Genomic DNA, 14,305 nt, shown 5'->3' with positions numbered 1-14,305 from the left:
AATTAGCAAAATATAAACAATCTCTTAAAATGGTCATCAAAATAAAAACGGCTTGTGTTTTTGATGCTTTTTTGTAGTAAATTATTTTATATTATTATGAATGAGTAAATTTAGAAGGGGCTAGAAAGTTGGTGAAATGTGGTGAAGAAAAGTCTTCTCTGTCTTGCAAAAAAATATTTTATTGCACAAAACAGCAAAGGTGAGAAGACCGCAACCCCATATGAACTGTCCTTGTCCCTGACAAATGATTGTATAACTAATTTTTTGTAAATTTTACCTCTCATGCTTTCCACAATTAAATATCACTCACCTTTGTCTTTAGTTTAATTGTGGAGTTTCATCACTTTGTCTATTTAAAAAAAAAAAAAAAAAAAAAACCCTTTATTTTTAAACCTTTACTCAGAGTATTAGTAGACTCTCTGCTTAATATATGATAACTTTTTATTGTGATTGTCTCCCAACAGACATTCTACTGACTAGAAGTAATTTTGCAAGTACATAACTTATTCTAACAGTAACTCTACCAGTCTACTAATACTCTACTAACACTCTAATGAAAGTTATGTGCGGTGTTACTTATAGCTAAGAGAATGTGTTAAAGGGACCATCAAATTGAAAGTGAAACCAATTTTACTTTCAATATCCCCATCACCCATCTGTTGTTGTGTGGAAAGTGGAAATCACCTTAAATCACAGTTAGCTACTGTCATCTGGCTTTCATAATAATTACTTTTATAATTGTTTATTACACAGTCAGATCCGTATATATTTGGACACTGACACAATTTTTATAATTTCAGCTCTGTATGCCACCAGAACAGAACAATCAAGATTTAAATGTTTTTTTTTTTAAATAATAAATTACACAACAATATGCTTAGGAATTACAACCATTTTTATACACAGTCCCCAGTGTTTGTTTGTGGGTCCTTCTATGTCTTTTGTCTTTTTTGTCTTCAGGAAGGTTGTCTTCAGGAAGGAAAAATAATGCTCGTACCTAAACTCCTGGGTTTGTTTTGTTGTTTTTTTTTATAATCCTTTTTTGCTTTTTGTTTTTTTTTTTGGTTTTTATTCATTTTTTATTAGGAGGAACGGCCAATTAACTTTCTCCATTGGCATGCTTCATCTTCCATCACATCTCCTCCAGCATGTTTGCCACAGATGATGTTGTATGCACTCCTCCAGCATGTTTCACAGATGATGTTGTATGCTTTGGATCATGAGCTGTTTCAAGCCTTTTCTATACTTTTGTCTTCCCGTCATTCTGATACAAGTTGATCTTAATTTCAGCCATCCAAAGAATGCTATTCTAGAAGTGATCTTGCTTTTTTAGATGTTTTTTGGCAAAGTCTAATCTGGCCTTGTTTACACCTTGGGGTGAACCCTCTGTATTTGCTCTTGTGAAGTCTTCTCTGTACATTGAAAGTAACACATCTGCCTCCAGTAGAGTGTTCTTTACTTGGCTGGAGGTTGTGGAAAGGTTTTTCTTTACCAGGGAGAGATTTTTCCAGTCATCCACCACTGTTGTCCTCCGTGGACGTCCAGGCCTTTTTATGTTGCTGAGTTCACTAGTGCATTCTTTTTTCTCAGAATGAACCAAACGGTTGCTTTGGCCACTCTAGTGTTCTTGCTATCTTGCTTATAGATTTGTCCACAGCAACAGCTTCCAAATTCAAATAGCACACTTATTAGAATCAACTCCAGACTTTTACCTGCTTAATTGATGTAGAAATAACGAATTAATAGCCCACACCTGTCCATGAAACAGCTTTTGAGTCAACTGTCCAATTACTTATGGTCCCTTAAAAAAGGGAGGAGGTATATTATAGAGCTGTAATTCCCTAAACGATACTCCAAATTTTGATGAAAATACCCTCAAATGAATATATATGGACTTGACTGTATGTTAGTCAGTGATCTGCCATCATTAACACAAGGTTTACAATTTTGAGCAATAGGCTATAACTTTTTTTAAACATTGAATACTGAATATCATATTTGTGGTGATTAAAATTAGTTAAAATATGATTTTACTACAATAGCTGCATTTTTGACAGACAAAAAAATAAATATCCCCATGCATGCATGCATTAATGCACATGCATTAACTAGCCTAGTTAGTTAATCATGCTAAATTCATAATAATATATTTTTTTTATATGCGACACAAAAGTTCAGCGTATTCAGTGGATGTCTTTTGTACTCTTTGAGATCCAGCTATCAGCTATGATTTACATATACGATTCTGTATAAATCTATGATAATTTTTTTTTTCCGTACATCCGTTGTTGTCTCGTGTCGTATTGCACCTGCTCCGTACCGACAGGGGTCGGTAGATCTCTTTTTGATCTGGCAGAAAGATAATAAAGGTCTGGCTCTCCGGTTGCACGGAACTCCGGATGAACGTAGATACTGGCACCGAGAGCCGGTTTATCTCTAATTAGACAAGACAACACGAGACGGTGCTTGTCCTCTCGCAGAACAGATTCATTGGCCGTCATGATCATCTATAGCGGATAGGTGAAGGTAAGAATAATGTGCTGCACGCGCTGTTGTCAAACCACTTTGATCGCTGGACAAGAGCGTCTCATAAACGATTCTGAGACAACGTCGATGGTATAACTAACTTTATTATTACTCTTATAGCTTAGTCCTGATAAATGTCATTCTGAGGGATTGGGTGGATTAGAAACCACACCGGCTGATGACAGTCTCGTTTCATAATGCCAGAAGAGATGTGACAGCTCGCGCACAACACTTCCTCTAGTTGAAGTGCACGTTAAAGGAATATTTTATCTAAAAATTAAAGCTTTGTTATATTTTTTCGACACTTACATTGTTTTAAACCTGTATGACTTTCATGAAAAAATGAATGTCAAGAGAGGATGTCAGTCGCAGTCACCATTCACAGTCACTGAATGGAGAAGAGATGCAATGACTGTCAAGCTGTCATTTTTTTTTTTTAACTTTATTAACATTTTCCCAATCCGATGAATAGTTTATTTTGTGTTCCACAGAAGAAAAAAACACTCTTTATAAATCCGTATTTACCGTATATGTTTATTTCTCTATATTTAGAAATGAAACCGGAGGTCGAAAGACACCTGATTTGCATTATTATGGTATCTAGATGTCAGTTGTCTGCCCTGTAGCATTACTCAGGAGTCTTGTCATTGGCAGTATATTTATAAAAAGTCATTTATGCATTACCTAATGTGTCTTCTCCTCACATATTTCAGTTGAAACACTTCTTGGGTTACTCCCGTATGGAGAATTGTGTGTTTTTAATGTTGTTGCAACAGTTTTGAAGAGGGCCCTTTCTTATTCCAGCAAGACAGTGCCCCTGTCCACAAAGCGAAATCCATAAAGAAATGATTGTTTCATGTGGAAGAACTTAACTTCAGGCTGGAATTGACTACACAAGTTGACAAGTCGGCAAGTTTACAGGTTTCACAGATAGTGTAATATCGTAGTGTATGATGGAATTAAGTCCAGTTTGAGGATTTCAGACATGTTTGATATTTTGAGCTGATTTTTGAATACATATGTTTGTGAATGTCATGCATCTAGCAACAAGGTACATATTTCTATGAGAGTTTGTTGTGTTCTGAATGACTTGATAAGCCTGTTACTGTGTGTTTGTTTAGTGTTTGATGCCCAGATTTCATCTGTAACCAATTAAGTAAGTGTATAATGCTTGGTGTTTTAAAATTTGTTTATAATTGAAAAGTCATTTAGTGTATTCCAGCCATTACTGATGCTCTTAGAATTAAGGTCTGTTTTCACTGGAATTACTGTAACTCAATAAAGTAGAATTCATTTCTTATAGTCATGGACAACCTTGATTTCCAGGCCTGAATTAATTAATACTTAAACATTATTGAAATAGTCATAGTGATTGTAATTTTTTACTGTTTATGCAAGAAATTGTTTCTTGTGAGTGTATTACTTATAAAAGTGTTCTAAAAAAATATTTGAATGACTGAAAAAATCCTGGAAATTCATTGGTCAAAATAAGGTTTTGGGACCCTGTAATAGGTTCATACTTGACTTCATGACTTTTTTAACATCCTTATTTTTAGCATAAACATTTAAATGTTTCTGTTACAAACAAGCATAGACTGGTTAATCTCAGGTATGACCACTTCAGCAGTCTTTCATGGAGGTCAAAAAATACCTTCTAAACTGGTTTTGTGAGTTGTGCTGGACAATACCATTTTAACGGTTTTCAATTGAAAGTTGTTTTTAATGTTGGATTAAGATAAATCTTGGTTCTAAATGGTTGGAATTGGTTTTTGTTCCTCAGTGTTTGGTCTCTGGCTCTGAGTCTGTGCTGTTTGTCTGAGAGCACAAAGGAAGTGGATTGGGTTTCCTCATCAGTTTACACTCCCTTCAAAGAGGACATAGCAACATTTACACAGTGTGCATGTGTATATAAGCGTGTCTGTTTGCGTGAGGCAAACTAAATACTCTAGTACGTGGGCTAGTAGGCAAAATATTTCAAATCATAAATGCCCAAATTCACATCAGTGTATTGTGTGCTTGTGTAACTGACTGAAATTTGTAAACTGTGGGTTTCCAGAATCAAAGAGCATCTGTGGAATTTACTTTTAGGTATGAGTGAACAGAAAAACATGACATCTCTCACACACACACACACACACACACAAACACACACACAAAACCACAGTATATGCTACTGTTCAAAAGTTTGGGGTCAGTTAGGTTTATTAGTTTTTTTTTTGTTTATTGGAGAATAAATGAATACTTTCATTCAGCAAGGATTAATTAAATTAATCAAAAGTGATGGCAAAGACATCACAAAATATTTCTATTTCTATTTCAGACAATTGTTTCTATTTATCAAATAGTCCTAAAAAATGTATTAAGGTTTTCACAAAATATTAAGCAGAACAGGTGTTTTCAAAATTGATAATAGGAAATGTTTATTGAGCAACAAATCGGCATATTAGAATGATTTCTGAAGGATCATGTCACACTGAAGACTGGAGAAATGACTGCTGAAAAATCAGCTTTGCCAACACAGAAATAAATTGTTTTTTAAAATATATTAAAATAGAATACTAAATTGTAGGAATATTTCACAATTATTTCTGTTTTACTGTAATAAATGCATTCTCTGTGAGCATAAGAGACTTACAGACCTCAAATGTTTTAATGGTAGTGTACAGTATGTAGGTTACTGTGTGACCTAATTAAGTTTTTCCACAAGTCAGATTACTAACAGTGTCCTTTAGATCATCATGCCTTGTCCATGGGATGCTGACTTTAGAAGTTTTCGCTCACAGGCTTTTCTCGCTGGAAATGTAAAACAGGACAAAGGAAGGACAAAGGAGTTGCTGACCTCTCAGCACATGAATTGTTTGAAACACTAATCATGTTTGTCTGAGTGTTTCAGGGCTCACTCAATTGTAATCGAGGGCATTGCATTGTATACTGATAAATCATTAATATCAATGCTTGGTCTCTGTGAGGTTAATGTTTTACAAGTGTTATCTTGAGTTGAGTTATCACCTGTTTTGTTTAAACTAAGTGTAGATCAGCTAACCGTGTAAACTAGTGCCGATTTTTGCAATTTGACAAACTTGCAACTTGCTTTACTTTTACAATAGTGACTGTGTCAGAAACTTTCATAAACAAGGAAATATGAGCCTACTTGAAACTACTAAAAAGTGAATTTGCTTATGACCACTATTATTACATTTCCTCATCGCACCACCATTGTACTCTACACAAGGCTAATGAGTCTGCAGACAAACGGTTAAATATTAGTAGCTGTTGCTTCTTTAGCCATCATGTGAGACCTGTCAGACCTGTCATTATTGTAATTGCAAGTCATCTTACTGCTCGTGCACAAGCTAAAAAGTGTTGTTACTCTTTGCAGCTTTGTTTAAACTGTGCCCTAGATTTAGCCCATGAAAGAGGGGTCACCTCTAAAGTGCTGGTAAATAATGAATGGGCTGCTCTTTGATCTAGCAGTGCTGACTACTTTAGCCTGAAGCCTGTCACGTTTTTTACTTTTGTATTATTCCTGCTTTTAGTGCTCAGTCATGAACTATACTACAAGACCTAACTGCCAAGCAGTGTACTATTATATGTATTAAAGGGGCAATAGGTGATTGTCTTCAGAAACATTGTCTGTTATGCTGGTTGAAGGTCTCTTCACATCCCGATAGTAATCATTAAGTTAAAGGGATAGTTTACCCAAAAATTTTCATTTTATGTTTATCTGCTTACCCCCAGAGCATCCAAGATGTAGGTGACTTTGTTTCTTCAGTAGAGAAGAACAGAGTTTTAGAGTTTTAACACAAACTTTTGCAGTCTGTTAGTCATATAATGTAAGTGGATGGGAATCACAGCTTTGAGAGTCAAAAAAACACACAAACAAAACCAAATTAAACCTTGTGGCTCGTGACGATACATTGATGTGTAAAGACACAAAATGATCGATTTGTGCAAGAAACTGAACAGTATTTATATAGTTTTTTTTTTACCTCTGATTTTCACCGCAATGTCCGAACTGACCTGAGCGTGTTCTCAACAGCTGGCGCCTGACTCGTCTTCTTCTTTTTCTTGCTTTACTGCGGGTCGCAGACTTATAAGTGCATTACCGCCACCTGTCTCTCAAGTGGACCATTGACACTCCTAATTGAGATTGTAGATAGAATGTCAGTGGTCCATTTGAGAGATAGGTGGCGGTAATGCACTTATAACAACAGCACCAGCTGTTGAGAACGTGCTCAGGACAGTTCGGTCATTGCGGTGAAAATCAGAGGTAAAAAACGTGTGTTCGATGTGTGTGTTCGACATCTTCGATGCCCTGGGGGTAAGCAGATAAACATCAAAATTTCATTTTTGGGTGAACTAACTCTTTAAGTGGTCTAAATGTATTTATCTGTTTTTACATATTCTGTGGAAGGTGTAGGACCAAGAAATGTTTGTCCAGTCAAAACGTTTTAATTGGCCTGCCTGTCAATGTATATATTAGCGTATCTCTGCGCACGCTTTGCAGACAGAGTGAGAATAGCAGGCAAACATCAACAACCAGATCTTCCTTCCTGGTATTGTAGTACTTTTAAAGTTTCCCCCCTTGCATATTTTGTATCTCGCTTAGTTAACACACCCTAAGCAGGGGAAATCTGTTGAAGTTTACTTCACTTCGGAAAATGGGCTGGAATTGGGAACCGCTGATGTAGCCTATTGTAGTAATGTTGTCTCTGGTATTCTGGTCTGTGAGCATGTATGCGTTCAGGGGGCATGGCTTTGGACAGCGATTCCAGGGAGGGTGGGACGTTCGCTTTCAGTGCTATAAGGCTAAAGTTAGCATTTTCCAAGATCTCCTACTGCACCTTTAAATATGAAGTAAAGTGATGTAAAGAAATGTGATGCCAACTGAAGAGAGTTGATAGTTATAGTAATTTTAATTTTAAATTCATGTCTCATGCTTTGTGTATTTGTCTTTCTGACTTTTCTATTTTTTTATTCTCTAGGGGTGTGTGTGCATGTGGCCACAGTTGGTGCAAGAGGACCATGGAGCCCGATGTCATCCGTCTGTACTCTTCCTCTCCGCCTCCACTGGATGAGGCTGGAGAGGAAGAAGAGGAGGATGAATTTGGTGAGTTCGGGGGTTTCGATGGTGGAGGGGTGTCATCCAGTTTCAGCTTCTCAGAGCTCGACACACCCACAACATTCAACCAATCAAATGCACTGGAGGACTCCCCGCCTGACCTGTACATCAAATCCGTGCAGAATGTCACTGTTTCGAGGAGTGGATGGGATAATGATAAAAAAATGGTAGGAGAATCAATCTGCATTGTCGAGAAAACAGAGAAGGAATTGTCTGACATTCTCACAGATGGCGTGAAGTCCTCCGACCTACAGATGGAGCTCTCTGTCGAATATGGTCAGAACTCTCCCTCGATAATTCCCGATGTCCAAAACAGCAGTACGGGTGATGGACACAGCCTCAGTAATGGCTACAGTGAGTCTTGTGCAAATTCAGAGCAGGACAGTGCTCTTTCCACCTGCTTACAAAGTACAGACACTGAGGAACACTCTGGACTAGACGTAAACATAGCTGATGTGTTAGACAGAAAGCAGTTAATTAACCAAACGGACAACCTGCCAGACTCGAACAATCAGTCTTTGCATAAAGAAGAATCTGAACCTGGAGAGACGGAAATGAGACTGGAGTTATCTGGTGACTCCCAGTCATTTACTTCCAGTAGAGATGCACAGGAGTCTGAACGTGAGCAGGATCAAATGGAGAACTTTGTTGTTTGTGGTGACGCAGGCTGTCTAGACTGGTCGGCGGACTCTGTTGACATAGCCGAAACAGAGACGGACCCCTCAGTGGATGTGGATCTAATCTCTGACACACAGCTGAGCAGAGACACAAGGGAAATTCATGGATCATCTGTAAAGGCAGAGGTGGAAGTAAATGAGGAGGTTGAGACAAACATAGACCCCACGGCTGATGAGGATTTTGGAGATTTCAGAGATGCAACTCAGGGTTTTGCAGACTACAGCCGAACTGAATCTATAACCCAGGACGGATTTCCTGAATTTGTCACAGCGATGTCCAGGTGCTCCACGGATGATGAGTTTGGTGACACAGACAGCCTGAAGGACTTCAAGGATGACGATGAGCTGGCTGAGGAAACAGCGGTCGATGAAGTAGCTTTTTGTTCCGAGTTGCCTCCTAGTGACAGTTTTGCGGACTTTAGTTCAGCTCCGTTTGGAGGTGTGGCGGTGGGAGAGGAGGACAACTGGGCTGCATTTGGACCACCTGAAGTCACTGAGGAGGGTCAGGGTTCATGGGCCACATTTGGGGATGAACAGAGTACTTACCTGGGAAAAGAAGAACAACATGTTGAGACTTCAGTAGCACCCTCTAAGGACAACCTCCAAAGTAGCGCTGTGAGTTGTTAGATGTTAATCACAGTGACATGCTTTTGTTAAAATTAATTGCAGTACATTAATGAATTTTAGTCTGACTAAAATCAAACATTTAAAGTGTATGTAAGAAGTTTAGATGAACTCCAGCCTGTGTTTTGTGTCTCTCTCAGGCTGATTTCAGCAGCAAAACACAGCATCTCTTCAGAACCGCCTTCCCTTCAGACATCCCTCCTGAGGTCAACGGGGTCACTGAGGTCTTGCACCTCCACAAATTCCTACAGGCTCAGGATCCTCAGGAGCAAAGGGATCCAAGCAGCTCTTTTGCACAGGAGTAAGACTCTCATCTTGGCTACAAGCCTCTCAACAATCAAGATCCACAGGCTTAATTTGCTTTTAATTGCAATTGTAGTTCAATTCAATTGACTTTATATCTCAAAATTGTGACTTTGTTGTAATTGCAACTTCACATCTCACAGTGTGGATTTTCTTTCTTAATTTAAACGTTATTTCACAATTACCTGCTATATTTTTAACCTGAGGTGACTTCAATGAATAAGCTAATGTTTAAATACATCCTTTGTGTTTAGTTTGTCCATAGTTTCAGAGAAAGAACTCAGAGTATGAAGGTCTTGGTTCTCTTTTATTTGTGCAGGAATGCATTGGCCATGTGGCGCCACCTTCAGGACATCCACGGCACTCATGGCCTTAAGTACAAGTGGGCTGGTTCCCATAGCAACAGAATACTTCTGGATTGCCTAGGAATCAAGAATATTGTGAGTTCTTCAAAGTACATACCGCACAGACATGCGGTATTGTTAAGCCTGGAATACACTACACGATTTTCCCCTCGATTTAATATCGCAGGATATTAAACATGTTTGATTACTTTTTTTATTGATTTGACTTTTTTCACCATCTTCTGATTCCTCTCATAGTTGTTCACTGGAGATAAGAAGCAGCCAGTGATCGTGCCTATGTTTGCTGCTGGACTGGTGAGTAAATCCTAAACCCATCCCGTAAAAAACATACACCCCATTCAAAAGTTTGTGGGCAGGACTTTTTTTAAACAATAAATATATATATATATAATTATGTCTTGTTTTTTTTGTTTTTCACCAAACATCTGTCCCTTCTTCTTAGGGAATGCTGGAACCCACCAAAGAGTCTCAAAAATCTCCAGCCTCCCCTGCACTTTCCCTTTCTGCTCCCGTGGAGAGTGGAAATATTCTATGCACTCAGGTGAAAAGTGCAGAAATGCACATAGATATATGGATACCGATATATTAGTGATCTAACCTTTAGATTTTCTGTATTTTGTCGATTGAAATAGTACTTTGAATGCTTGCTAACTCCATGTGTTGTCCCAGCAGGTGGCGGCCTCTTTGGCCATTAGTACTGACGGTACGTCTTTTCGTCGTGCCTCCTTCTCTAGAGTTCAAGAAAAAGCTACTCGTCACTCACGTCAGAAATCCTACTCCTGATGCTGCCTCGCTTTCCCCTGTCTGAGCTCTTCCTTCCTCTCTCACAACACACTTTCCTTCTCTCCGTTTTTCAAACTTCCCGTTCCTTCAAAATTCACACACCACTTAGGAAACGTTCTGTCCTGGTAATTGTTTTATCAGTGTTGATTTAAAACAACACTAAACTAGCATAAGCAGAACAATTTGAGAAGTAGCCATCAAAATCTTGTTTATTATCCAAAGAATAGGAAACTTTTTCTTTTCCTCCGGTTTTTTGTCTTTCTTCTTGAAACACTATTTAGTCAGCAAAGATATAAATCCATTCATCTCAGTTTCCTTTTTAAATGTTCATTTATATCTTACCTCTCTCCCCTCTTGTTCACTGTTAAAGTCCAGGCTCATGCTGGCTACACACAGAGGCTGAAATATACTACCTCAGACTATAAGTATGCAGCTTCGACTGTGATTTATTACCTTGCCATTATATGCAAGACTTGAGATAAAGAGAACTATACCCATTATCAAGTATGTTCTTAGTTGTGTTGTAAAAAAAAAAATGCAACCAAATTGGTCCCTGTGTACCAGCTTCTGTCTCAGGTTTGACTAAAAAAGAGATTGCAGATCTTTTTTGGAATAGCTGACCTAATTGCTGGTGTTTACTTAAAGCCATTGTACAGCTTGGCTCAAATTAAAGGGGAAACCACCACATTTTACATATAGATGCCACAACACATTGAGATGCTAATTTAACATTTTGAAGGTTTAATTATGTGGTCATTTCTGTGACACAGTCTATGTAAATGTGTAATTCTGTTTTCATTCAGATAAAAGCAAAACTGTTTTTCCTTGCTGTCTCAAAACCCACTGTGACCAGCAGTGAAACATTTGTTAATGCACTTTTTTGACCAACTTAACTTGCATACTGTGATTTCCTGCTTTTGCTTGATCTTAAGCGAATGTTCTGGGTTCAATACAAGTTTAAACAACAAAATTTGCTTCATAATTTTGATTAACACAGAAAATAATTTTGACTTCTCTTCTTTTTCTTAGTTAATTTTTGCTAAAAAAAGTTTACACTTTGTTATGGCTGTATTTTTTTAAACATTATGTATTTTAAAACTTTCTCCCAGTACAATTGCCTTGATATTTTGCTTTTTTATTGAGGGATGAGTCAATTATTATTAGTGATAATCAGAATTATGCCACAAATTGCTGTCAAGATTAAATTAAGAAATCCAGAATATTCCTTTAACCAAAATTATCGACCTTAATCTCTTTTTCTGGATAGTATTTTTTTTCCAGTTTTGTTGCACCAAATTGTTATTAAACATGTCAATAAATATATTATAATACAGTATTCTGTTAATCACATGCTTTTCTGTCCTTTCTTATTATCTTTATTTTTTCTTGCCCTGTCACTCCTAATACAAATTCCCTGGTGCTGATCTGCCTTTTCTCTCCATGCTTCTTATACATATACACTACCATTTAAAAGTTTGGGGTCAGTAAGTTATATTATTATTATTATTATTATTTAAAGAAAATGCAGTTTCTATTTTAAAATGTAATTTATTTCTGTGGCAAAGCTGAATTTTCGGCAGCCATTACTCCAGTCTTCAGTGTCACATTTTCCTTCAGAAATCATTATATTATGCTGATTTGTTGTCCAACCATCCTTTCCTATTATTATCATCATTGCTTTAAACAGCTTCACATTTTTGTAGAAACCATGATAATTTTTTTTTTCAGGATACTTTAATAAATAGAAACTTCAATGGCATTTATTTAAAATAGAAATCCCTTGTAACAATGTATTAGTCTTCGATTTTGATCAATTTAATGCATCCTTGCTGAATAAAGGTAGAATTAATAAAAAATAAAAAATAAACTTACTGAAACTTTGAATGGTAGTGTATTTAATAGTGTTATTATATTGTGGGTATGTTTAACTACTAACAACATACTAACCCTCCATGTCCTGCTATCATTGCTGTGGCTCTCATGTGAAGCACAAGATGGGGGAATATCAGAGCTAAATTTGGACTATTTTGGCCCTGTGGATGAATGTAGCTCAGATAGTGAAACTGACACCCCGCTACCAGGTTAGAACAGAACGGGTTTATCTCAGAGATGTGAGTGGTTTGCTGTGAACCTTTGTTTCTTCCTTTTCCCTTGTGTCTGTGATTTCAAAATCAGGCTTTAGAGAAGCTTGTCATCTTTAGCATTTGTTTGTAGTCTTGTGTTCTGTCCCTGGTTTCCTCTCTCTGGACTTACTTACAGTATCTGCCTCTGTGAGTATCTTTTTCCTTCCTTTAATCTAATGCACTAGTGATTTGAGTGATTTGCTTCTATGTTTCTGGGAAATTATCCTAAAGTTTTACTAGGCAAGGGAGAGTCTTGCATGACCTTTATACTTCATTTAAGGTTTTTCTACAGTGTTTCTGAGATCCTGTTTACATAGTTTCACTCTCTTTACTGTCATCATGATGAAATGTAAGTTTTAAGCATGACAAAGAAATGAAAACAACGTGTCTGCATATTTGTGTCTCTTTTAATTTTTATTTCTGTTTATTTAGGTGTTGATCCAGAGATATATGAACTGACTACAGCTAAAATGGAGAACAACGCCACTGGTCGCTACATTGCAGATGCATTTACAAAACTCATGGAGTCTATGGAGAAAACGAAAACAACAGCCAGGTTAGACATGTGTGCACACACTTTTAACATGCTTTACTCTGCTGTTATTACTGAGAAAATGCTCATTCTTTCTGTGTTTGACAGGAAGCCAGAAAAAGAGGAAAAGATAAGCAAAGAAGCAGCAAAGGTGATCTCTCTTCTTCCAGACCTATCTTTCATGCAGGCCAGGGTTCTAATGTTCCCCTCCATCCTAACTCCAGCAGCCAATCACATATAACCGAACACGGCATCAGCCAATCACCTTCCAGCCTCATCACTCACTGGTTTTATAGACAGTTCCAAAAACAATTCAAGTCACCGTTTCTTCCATATTTAATATAACAATCTGCCTATTTCTTCACTTCCTCAGTTGTTAAATGTTTTTAACTGGATTAAATCATCAAGCTAATATGTGAAAGCATCCCTGATGATTTTTCTTTAGTAGTAAAGACATCCTATCTGGTATACACTCAGTATTAAGAACAGTATATTCACATTTTATGTCTGATACATGACTTATTTTTTATGGTTTTATTTTTGAGTGCTGTTTGTGAAAATCTAAGTTCTTTTAAATGCCACTTCTTGCTCAATGAGGTGAAATGCAGAATTGCACATTTTACTACTTGAAACCAGAGTCTGTAAATAAAAACTGACCCCTGGTTGCTATATAAATATATATGTATTAGTATGTGCTTTTCATTTTAATTCTCTGTGTTGTTTTAAATGTCATTCAGTTCGGTGCTTCCTTTAACTGATTTGTAACGACCTGTTTTTAGGCTGTTGTTCACCTTTATCTTCTAACCATCCTTTTCTCTTTACTTCCAATAGTTTTTTTATTTATTTGTTTTACCACAACTGACAAGCACACAACAAAAGACTATATTATAATGCAGTTTTGATAAGGGAGATTTTAATAAGGGAGCTGCATCTTTTTGCATGCCTGCTTTTTTACTTGTTTGTTGTTGGTTTTTTTTTTTGTATTAATGTGTCTTGTCACTGTATTATTTTAAGGTGAAGCTTTTGCACAATCAGATATACTATGAATATGACAGCAGTGCTATGACATCTTCAAGAAAAGATGGTTTGTAGCTACTGTTCCTGTGGGAAAAAAATGTATAAAGGATGTTGTGTCTTTGTCTTATGTTTTAAATTGTATTTGAGAGTTTAACAATAATAAAAATGCACAGAAATTAGTCGTATTTCTTTTTGGATGGTTTAGAGCATTTAAGATCTCCTCACATACTGTG

The 14,305-nt window shown here is 37.0% G+C and overlaps 1 protein-coding gene across 2 annotated transcripts; it reads left to right on the top strand.

The window, feature by feature from the left end:
* Positions 1-2,358: 2,358 nt before the first annotated feature.
* LOC109108181 (aftiphilin-like) lies at positions 2,359-14,251 on the top strand. Of its 2 annotated transcripts, XM_019121352.2 has the most exons (10): positions 2,359-2,526; positions 3,648-3,682; positions 7,512-8,940; positions 9,090-9,250; positions 9,572-9,692; positions 9,855-9,911; positions 10,060-10,158; positions 10,290-10,320; positions 12,956-13,079; positions 13,164-14,251. In XM_019121352.2, the coding sequence occupies exons 3-10, from the start codon at positions 7,552-7,554 to the stop codon at positions 13,294-13,296; spliced, it is 2,115 nt and encodes a 704-aa protein (XP_018976897.1). In that variant the 5' UTR covers positions 2,359-2,526; positions 3,648-3,682; positions 7,512-7,551; the 3' UTR covers positions 13,297-14,251. The 2 variants fall into 2 exon arrangements, with proteins under 2 accessions (XP_018976897.1, XP_018976896.1); XM_019121351.2 differs by lacking the exon at positions 3,648-3,682 and having other exon boundaries at positions 2,360-2,526.
* The last annotated feature ends 54 nt before the right edge of the window (positions 14,252-14,305 follow it).

The sequence above is a fragment of the Cyprinus carpio genome, chromosome B17 (assembly GCF_018340385.1).
Source record: "Cyprinus carpio isolate SPL01 chromosome B17, ASM1834038v1, whole genome shotgun sequence".
Taxonomy (NCBI): domain Eukaryota; kingdom Metazoa; phylum Chordata; class Actinopteri; order Cypriniformes; family Cyprinidae; genus Cyprinus; species Cyprinus carpio.
Note: the sequence above shows the minus strand (reverse complement) of the source record. Positions and strands in the feature narration are given on the sequence as shown.